The sequence below is a fragment of the Aplidium turbinatum genome, chromosome 3 (genome assembly GCF_918807975.1).
Source record: "Aplidium turbinatum chromosome 3, kaAplTurb1.1, whole genome shotgun sequence".
NCBI classification, from domain to species: Eukaryota; Metazoa; Chordata; class Ascidiacea; order Aplousobranchia; family Polyclinidae; genus Aplidium; species Aplidium turbinatum.
In genome coordinates, this window is record NC_137474.1 from 18844378 (window position 1) to 18854320 (window position 9943).

At 37.1% G+C, this 9943-nt stretch overlaps 1 protein-coding gene across 1 annotated transcript in view; it reads right to left on the reverse strand.

Moving 5' to 3' along the window:
• Positions 1 to 8985, reverse strand: part of LOC145767118 (sphingosine-1-phosphate phosphatase 2-like) — a 31240-nt gene extending 22255 nt beyond the window's left edge. Inside the window, exons 1-2 of the mRNA XM_082578877.1 lie at positions 8404 to 8985; positions 976 to 1147 (exon numbers count right to left, since the gene is read on the reverse strand). Of these exons, the coding sequence (XP_082435003.1) occupies positions 976 to 1147; positions 8404 to 8822 (591 nt within the window). The 5' untranslated portion in view covers positions 8823 to 8985. The remainder of the gene's footprint in view (positions 1 to 975; positions 1148 to 8403) is intronic.
• Between the last annotated feature and the right edge of the window lie 958 nt (positions 8986 to 9943).

Consider the following 9943-nt stretch of genomic DNA (forward strand, 5'->3'; position numbering starts at 1 on the left):
AAATGTCTTAAGCACTCGAAAAAAAAATTTTGTTGGCCAGTGCAATTTAAACACTGTAAAAGTAATATCACTATATCATTTATCCAATGCAAAGCATAGTTATTGCAATCTGCCCAGGATTACACTTACAAAGTGATATGCTACCAATCCTACCATACAATATATTTCTGTTTGAAGGCACCAGCTCTTCACCACAAACACACATTGTTGAAATAGGCTACAAAACTCCATTTGCAGATGACTACATGATTGCAAACAATGCCATGCTCTTTCAAAAGCACCACATCAAATCCAATCCTGGCAGTGTAATGGGCTATGTCCAGTTTTTGTTTTACAACCGGTTGTTACTTTGAGAACCTCACTGGGCTATGTCCAAAAAAGGGGTGTAAAAAAATGGGGGGTGGCACACAATTTTGAAAAACATCTAGTTGTGTGCAAACCAAGGAGAGCATGGTATGGTTGTAAGTATGAGGCACTGGTGTTTGATCCATTTGAGATATCAAAAATATTTAAAAAAATTAATGGTTTTATGCGTTTATCTCAGTTTGATGATTTTGGACATTTGGTTTTACGTCAACGATATGTACCTTGTGACGTCACAGCGAACAGCGTCACAGCTTGATGCGCGCGAGACCTCGCAAACGGGTATCAAACAAAAGCGGCCTTAGCGAGACGAGGGCAACAAAATTTGGATTTTTTTTTGCTAAAACGCATGTTGTACACAATGACATCACGCTGAAACAAAAAACCCTCAAAAACTTAATTTGGGTTTCCCCACCCTTTAAAACAAATATTTGTATTGTTTTGATTAAATAATACAGTCATATCAAATATTGAATAGATTGACATTCAGCATTATGACATGAAGAATTTCACATCACACACAAGCATGTTTCGTGTCAATCAATGCTCTACTCTATTGGCATCTGAAGCAGACTCCAGCCAAAAAATCTGCAATTTCAGCACATATAATACCTCATATCTATTGTGCATAGCAAGTAACAACGAAAACGGGAGTGCAGTCCCTGCAACAGCATGTGTAGAAGGAATCCCATACTCAGCTTCAACTCGTGTCTCCAATTTGAAAACAGGCGGCCAGTGAGGTCTTGGCCACTGAATAATGTCTTTCAATGCTTGACCAATGTACCTGTGAAACAACCAACTCAAATTTAGATTATTTTTTATAGTTAATATAATACAGTTTGAATTATATACTTTGCTGAAGTAATCCTATTGCATTTTTTTTTTGTATTAGCTACTTGAAAGGAAGTATATTCATCAGAAAAAATAACCGAAATATATAAAAAATGACCGAATTTTTTCAAGTCATTTCGGACAAATGACCGAAAAGTCTCAGCGAATAAAAAACCCAGGTTTCCGCAAACATTTTTCCGCAGTTTCCGCTTACCCTAACTCTAACCATAGAGTAATCTATGCTCTAACCCTAACCCTCGCTGATCGCAGTTTCCGCTAACCCTAACTAACCCTCGAGTTTGTTTCAAATTGTTTGGGGAAACTCCGATCAGCGACTTCGGCTTTGTGCTATTAAACTGCAATCAGCGACTTCGGCTTTTTTTAATTATTTTTCTCGATCTTTTTAGGGTACGAACTGACTGTACGAATGGTTCAAGGTACGAACTAGGTTGCACCCCACTAGCAAGTGCAAAATATATTTGCTGTAACATCTACTGACAGCTGATCCCTGTTGCCTCAGCAATTGAGGTTTTAGCTAGTCAGGAAGTGCAAATTTTGATTTGTATCAGCTACTTGAAAAAAAATATCAGAAAAAATGACAAAAATAAATAAAAAATGACCGGATTTTTTCAAGTCATTTCGGACAAATGACTAAAAAGTCTCAGCAAAAAAAAAACAGGTCACGGGCTATCTTAGCCCCGTGCTAATTAATCGCTAATAAAAGGGCATGTTTCTATACAAAGATAAATTGTACAAGCAAATTGACGGAGTGGCTATGGGTTCGCCTCTGGGTCCCACTCTTGCCAATTTCTTTCTAGCCCATCTTGAAAATAAGATTTTTTCTGAAAATACTTCACAATTCGTTCCCAAGCTTTACTTACGTTATATTGACGACAATTTTGCCATATTTGATAACGATAATTCTTGTTCACAGTTTCTTGAAGTACTCAATACGCAACATCAAAACATAAATTTTACTGTAGAAAAAGCCACGGAGACTATACCTTTTCTGGATGTAGAAATCAAGATAAATGGTAATGAATTTGATACTTGGGTCTGGCGTAAACCTACAAACACTAATCTTTTCCTCAATTTCAGCGCTGTTTGCCCGTCTAATTACAAATCTGCTTTGATCAAGTGCCTTATCTCGCGAGCTCGAGACATTTACTCGAACAATGACTGTTTCAATAATGAAATTAATAAATTACGCTCATACTTTGGTGCTAATCATTATCCGACTTGGTTTTTTAATAAGGTTCTTAAAGGGTTTTCAGGCCTCGAAATTCACGGCGAACATGTCCGCCGTCACAGCATGTGATGTCCGCAGGAAGTACCCTCTAGATCGGTCATATTTGTCCGCCGAGAAATCACAGGAACTACGGATACAAATCGTCATTGCATAGTACAGTATAAACAATTGTTGCAAGAATATAATTTCCCGCGCATCTAGAAAATGTGAATACTGTATCTCTTAGCTTCCATTCAAGAAGGAAAACTTTCGATTATTACGTTGCTTCAACGACTGATGACATTGAATCAGCGTAACAAAAGGCGAATTATTTGCTAAGAATCGATGGGAATACCGGTTCTTCTGCACTAATCACGCGCAACTTAGTTCAAGTTTTACATCACAATGTCTGGCTTTGATCTCCGAGTAATATTGATGGCAAGGTTGATTACAAAATTAGATTGTACGAGTAGGCTATATTACAGCAAGATGCAGCAAAATTTGTTGTTAAGTTTTGGTATTACAATAAGAAATGGGCCAGGGAAAATTCACTTTCGCTCACAAGGCACGCAAAAAATACACCTAAAGAAAAAAGCCTAATGAAACTTTGCACAGCAGAAAATAGTGGCGTTAGTGTACAAGTTTTCCGACTCGTGCCCAGAGCATTGTGACGCAAGAAGCCACAGGACCTCGTTCGGTGGAAGTTAATCAGTTATGCGGCTTAAGCAGATACACGGCACTTTGACTCTTCAAGCGCACGTCGTTGGTCTGATGAAAGCCTTTCAGAGTGACTTTGCTGAAATTTTAAAAAGCCTTCTAAACCGTAGCTTTAGTTTTCAAATGGCGAAGTGATTAAACATGATGATCGACGCTAAAAGTGGTGTGTCCGCCGTGAAACTTCATTTGTCCGCCGAGATAGCTGCTTAGACCGGACACGTTTGTCCGCCGTCAACAAAAACGAATTTCGAGGCCTGGGTTTTTGAATTCGGTTTCCACTACGTCTCCAGTTGAGGAACCTGATTTCAAAAACTTTCTAACAATCCCGTTTGTTGGCAAGGAATCCAAACGTTTTGCCACAAGTTTGTCCAGATTTATTGCTTTGAAGTTTAACGTTAAGATTTTTCCCGTTTATAAAACATTTAAAGCTGGTTATTATTTTCAGTTGAAGTCTAAAACTCCTTTCCGCTTATGTTCTAACGTCGTGTATAAGTTCACTTGCTCGCATGATGCGAGATCGTCATACATTGGTATGACCACACGACATTTGGTGACGAGAGTGGGAGAGCATTTGAATTTAGCTAATTTTAATAAAAACAGTGCAATTAAAGACCATATTAGAAACTGCCAATCGTGCTCTAACAATAAACCGTCATTGCAGTCTTTCAAAATTATTCGTAAGTGTTTGTCCGAATTCGACACCAAGATTCACAAGGCATTGATCATCAAATCTTTAAGCCCAGGGCTCAACAGGCAATTATTTGCTTGCGGAGCTTCTTACCTATTAGCAGTTTTTGATTGAATTATCACGTCTTGTGTTTCTCGCATTTACTTTGTTTTATGCCACTATCTCTTGTGCTTCTGTCTTTCTTGCGTAATCTGCCTGAGTCCTTGTCTGAACAATCAATTAATTTTACCTCTGAAATACTTGACCCGTTGTGCTGTGTAATTTTCAGTTATCATTTTGTGTGAGCGAGGCAGTTTCTCAAATGTTTAGATTTGACCATATTTTTACTGTGATACTATATGATTCTTCAGCATTTCTTTTAAAAATGTATTTTCTTATAGGCTTGAATAGGACTATATGATTAGACGAAAACGTTCGCTTTTTGTTTTTATAATGTTAAATGTAGTGTTGTTGCTGAGTTATGTCTGTTTATGGAATAAAAGAAGAGCTCTATGAAAATCACAGAGCCAAAATATTTCACAAGATAATAGCCATGTGTATTGTGCGTACACAAATTATATTTTTACCAAACAAATTTATTGTAATAAAGTGTTTAAGATGAAGAGTTCAGAAAGTCGGTTATGAGCGTAGGCGTAATTATATGTAATATAATATGTAATTTATTAGAGGGGCGATTCCGTGTCAATTCACACAGTCAAGAAAATCAACCTCTTCAATTTTCTTTAAATTTTGCACACCTTTTCGTTATCCTATATAATGAACAACTGCAAAATTTGAGTGAAATTTATTGAGAAACACGAGAGTTATGAAGCATTTAGTTTGGGGGGGTCTGCCGATGTTTGAGGCCCTATTACTGCTAAACTAAATTAGGTAAGAACCCAAATTTTTTACATGTGATAATACTTCTGCCAAATATTGAAAACACAACATCGTTCACATTGTCACTCTAAAAGGTGAAAGGTTATAGACATCCAAAGTTGGCCGTTTCCAGATCTCGGCTAAAATTTTCCAAAATTTTAAAACCTTACAAAAGACCCTATTTTTGATTGGTTTTGGCTGGAATTTAGTAGAAATGTTGTTTATAGGTTTTTGTATTGTGAAGCAGCACCATCGCTGAAATAGAGTATTTTTTTCACATTACCAAGTGATTTGATAATTGGAATTATTTGGTTAATGAATGCATGCACTGTGCTTGTTGAATGTTCCAAGTGATCTGATATTGCAACCAAACTTTTTAATGTTAAAGCTCCATCTTTTTTGTAGTATATTTCAAAAGGGTGAAGGGTTGCCTGAGTTTTGTCCCAATGGAACCCTTGCACGGCATCCTGGACAATAAATGAGTAGTTCAGCAAAATCAAGTAGTACTACGACTTCATCATCAGCTAAATTTTGTCTTTTAAAAGTAACTTGATTGTGATTTGCTAACGAAGTGATGGGTCTTCAAAGCTGTATTTGGTACATTACAACTCAGCTCTTTGGAGTTGACTATCTGCTTTGTTTCTACTTTTGATGTTTGATTGTAATATTGACCATCTTGAGTTGAGCCTGATGCAAATAAATAAATAAAAATAAATAAAAGCAAGAATGGTGTCACACAATGATTCAATAAAGTCATCCAGGCTTTTTAGCTGCACAGTTAATTGTCGTTCTATCAGTATGAGCCCATTGCTTTTCCCTTATAGTATCATCAAGATCATATTTGTTGCTGAATGTATCAATTAAGTAGCTCTTCAAACATTCTCTGCAAGAGCAATTATTGCACAAACTCATCATGCATTCTTTGTTAGAATTATGGAACACACCAATTTTCCAAATAGTCTGTGTATGTCAGCTTATCAGGTACTACGGCTTGCATTAATTTGGCATTCTGATGTTATAAACTTCTTCTTCTTCGTGCAATTAAAGAAAATTTAATACCAAACGATCGAACAAAAGATATCGGACAGTGTAGCTAAAACACATAAAGATAATAATGTCTTAAACTTTTTGCATAAAACGTCTTGCAAAAATTATCCATAGGTCTACAATTGTCATTTGTCAAGCACATAATATTGCTACTGTCATCAAAAACACTTTATATAGCCAATAACAAGATAAAATAATGATCACCCCTACTCCCCTTGAATTTTTCATTTCTAATTTTTAGCGTTTTTGTCTAAACTTTGACGAATACTTTCTATAAGAAAACATTGAGAACCATAGATCAATTTTGCATGGTAGACTTGTCATATCTTAGTGAATATGTGAAAAAAATTTCAGTGCAAATTTTTACTGGGATCATGGGTAACCGGGGTATTAAAAGGACCCCACTTTCTGCTTTTTTTCATTTCGTCCCATGTTTCACATTAAGTAGGCCTACCTCCCAACCCCTTTAATATTTTATACTGAAATTTTCTCAGTTCATAGAGAATCCTGTAAACAACATTTCTCCTAAATTTCAACCAAAACCAATCAAAAACAGGGTCTTGGCAAGGTTTTAAAATTTTGGAAAATTTTAGCCGAGAGCTGGAAACGACCAACTTTGGATGTCTTTAACCTTTGACCTTTTAGAGTGACAATGTGAACGATGTTGTTTTTCAGGGTGCAACCTAGTTCGTACCTTGAACAGTTCGTACCCTGGAAAGATCGAGAAAAAAAACTTAAAACGCCGAAGTCGCTGATCGCAGTTTAATAGCACAAAGCCGAAGTCGCTGATCGGAGTTTCCCCAAATAATTTGAAACAAACTCGAGGTTTAGGGTTAGCGGAAACTACGGTTAGCGGAAACTGCGGAAAAATGTTTGCGGAAACTGCGATCAGCGAAGGTTAGGGTTAGAGCATAGATTACTCTATGGTTAGAGTTAGGATAAGCGGAAACTACGGTTAGCAAAAACTGCGGAAAAATGTTTGCGGAAACTGCGATCAGCGAGGGTTAGGGTTAGAGCATAGATTACTTTATGGTTAGTAGAGTTAGGGTAAGTGGAAACTGCGGTTAGTGGAAAAATGTTTGCGGAATCTGCGATCAGCGAGGGTTAGAGCATAGATTACTCTATAGTTAGGGTAAAGGTTAGCGGAAACTGCGGAAAAATGTTTGTGGAAACTGCGATCAGCGAGGGTTAGGGTTAGAGCATAGATTACTCTATGGTTAGAATTAGGGTAAGGGTTAACGGAAACTGCGGGAAATTTTTTGCGGAAACTGCGATCAGCGGACTTCGGTTTTGAGCTATTTTTTCTCTCGATCTTTTCAGGGGGGAAATTTTATAGGCAGTGGCTATTTGACCGGCTCCGGTCTTTGAATCTGAAACACTATTTGACCGGTCATGACGTCACTACATAAGCACTTTTTTCTTTTTCTTTTTCAAAGCAAAAGACGTGAAGCGCCGAAATAAGTTCTAAAATCAACGCGTTTTCTTCAACTCAGTCTGTGGCGCGTAGGTTACGTCTCCGACTGCCATTCTAGAAGGAATGAGTTCGATACTATCCGGAAGCATTCTTTTTTTTTCTTTTTTTCATCTAAATTTTGACCCGAAGCGCATTGAGTGTGAGTAAATGTGAGTAATAAAGTTAGAGTTTTTTTAATTTGCTGGAATTTGAGAATTTCTCTTGGTAATTTTCCGATCGTCATAAGTGACCGTGTTTGCCGAACAACCAATTACATTTTTGCTCTCAAGTTAGTTATATACAATACTTCTTTAAAAAATGGTTTTACCTTTACCATTTTTTTTTAAAAAGTCACTTATAGTCGTTCGGCAAACACGGTTTGAAAAGATTTAAAAAAAATGGGCTGTAGGCTACTCAAATTAAAAATTGACCACAAAAATGCGCTTCGGGTCAAAATTTAGATAAAAAAATATGAAAAAAAAAGAATGCTTCCGGATAGTATCGAACTCATCCCCTCTAGAATGGCAGTCGGAAACGTAACCTACGCGCCACAGACTGAGTTGAAGAAAACGTGTTGAATTTAGAACTTATATATATTGGCGCGTCTCGTCTTTTGCTTTGAAAGAAGAAAAAGAAAGAAGTGCTTATGTAGTGACGTCATGACCGGTCAAATAGTGTTTCAGATTCAAAGACCGGAGCCGGTCAAATAGCCACTGCCAATTTTATAATGAGTGCGGAAACTGCGATCAGCAACTTCGGCTTTTTTTAATTTTTTTCTCTCGATTTTTTCAAGGTACGAACTGACGGTACGAACTGTTCATGGTACGAACTAGGTTGCATCCGTTTTTTCAACATTTGGCAGAAGTAGGCTATATACTATCACATAAAAAAAATTGGGTTCTTACCTAATTAGTTTAGCAGTAATAGGGCCTCAAACATGGCCAAAAATAAAAAAAATGTGCCCCCTCGGCAGACCCTCCCCAAACTAAATGCTTCATAACTCTCGTGTTTCTCAAAAAATTTCACTCAAATTTTGCAGTTGTTCATTATATAGGATAGCGAAAGGGTGTGTAAAATTTAAAGAAAATCAAAGAGGTTGATTTTCTTGACTGTGTGAATTGACACGGAATGGCCCAGAGAGCAATTCAGTTTTATTAAAATAACAAAGTTAGGCTATCTTATCATTGCAATGATATAAAGCAAAGTTGAGTTACTCACATTGTTACCACCCATACAACTACCATTTTTCGTGCAATGTAAGGATCGATGTTCCAGAACACATAAGGAAGGAAGGTTATGTAGAATATCTCATGACCAAGAGTTGAACCGAAAGTGAACAGATAATAGAGGGGCCAATTTGTGACTTTGTAAGTTTTAGCGTACTCTTTGGGTGAGAGCCTAAAAGACTTTTTTGTATCATTGAGTGCCTTTTCATGAAAAAATTTTTTTGACTGCTGCTTGGAACACGTATCATACAAATTTTCATATTCATCTGGAACTTTTTCTTCAAACTTTTTTTCTTTATCCTCACTTGCACATCTAACGTTGCTGGCTTCTTTTACTCCGCAAATTTCTTGAAATTTTCTAACTTTTTCAAAATCCATAAAATAATCTGTAAATTTCCATATGAAATCCATTTTGTAATTCTGTTGAAAGCTTCAATCACAACAATGGCCCAAAGAATAAATACGCCAGTGAAACTTCTATCCTAGTGTTGCAATGCAGAAAGTTGATTCAATTCAACTCCAATCTTCTTCCACCAGCTGAGTGAAATGGAATCGTCAAGTGACAGTGTCAACTTCAAAGGGTAAATATCTGAAACAGAGTTGCCAATCGTTGCAAGTCAGGGCAAAAACAACAATTGAATTGGGCAATATGCGAAGTTGCAATCTCCAGTAGAAAATTAATTTATTAATTTAAGCAAGAAAGAATGCATTAATTTATCGAACTGCTATTTGCCTAATTTGATACACAAGAATTGTTTCTGTTTCGTTTTTCTTGTCGTTGCTAATACATTGTTTATTGTTTTCTCATTGCACTTTCCTGTATAAATAGACTCTTGGTTTCTGAAACTATCACAATGTTTTGTCAATTTTTTTTAACTTTGCAATTATTTATCAAGCTGATGGTTATTGTTGGATGATTTCTGTGTTATTTAAATAAAAACAGCAGCTCAAACAAAGTCTACACCATTTTCTGCTTGTTTTTCGATACTAACTCACAGGGCACCTGGGGTGGTAAAAGGATAAACCCTCGGCCCCGGTGTCCAATGAGAGAAATTCATCCTCCTGTCGGAGTAACAATATTGCAGCTAAACGTTGAAGGCCTTACCAAAGCAAAATGCGACATGTTGGAACATCTCACAAAAAAGCATAACGTGACTGCATTACTCCTGCAAGAAACCCACACCACATGGTTTGGTTTCAAAGCTTTATCCTCGGACTGACAAAGCCTTGACAGGGCATTCCGGGTAGTTTCGCATATTTGTAGAGTCTTTTATTGCAAGGCGGGTTACCGAGATTGGCAGAGCAAAGTTTCTGATTGTTGAAGCGTTGTTGTTGGGGAATTATTCCATCCATTAGGTGCCGCACTGCAGCTGTATGTAGAACAATCCAATGCGTTGCTCAAGCGCAAAGATCGAGATTCGAACTAGCGCGCTTGATCTTGAAGCTTTTTCGTTCACGAAGTCACGCGCTAACCAACTGAGCTTTCGGGGGGTAGGCTACATTTTATCAACCAAAACCAGTTTTTCTAGACC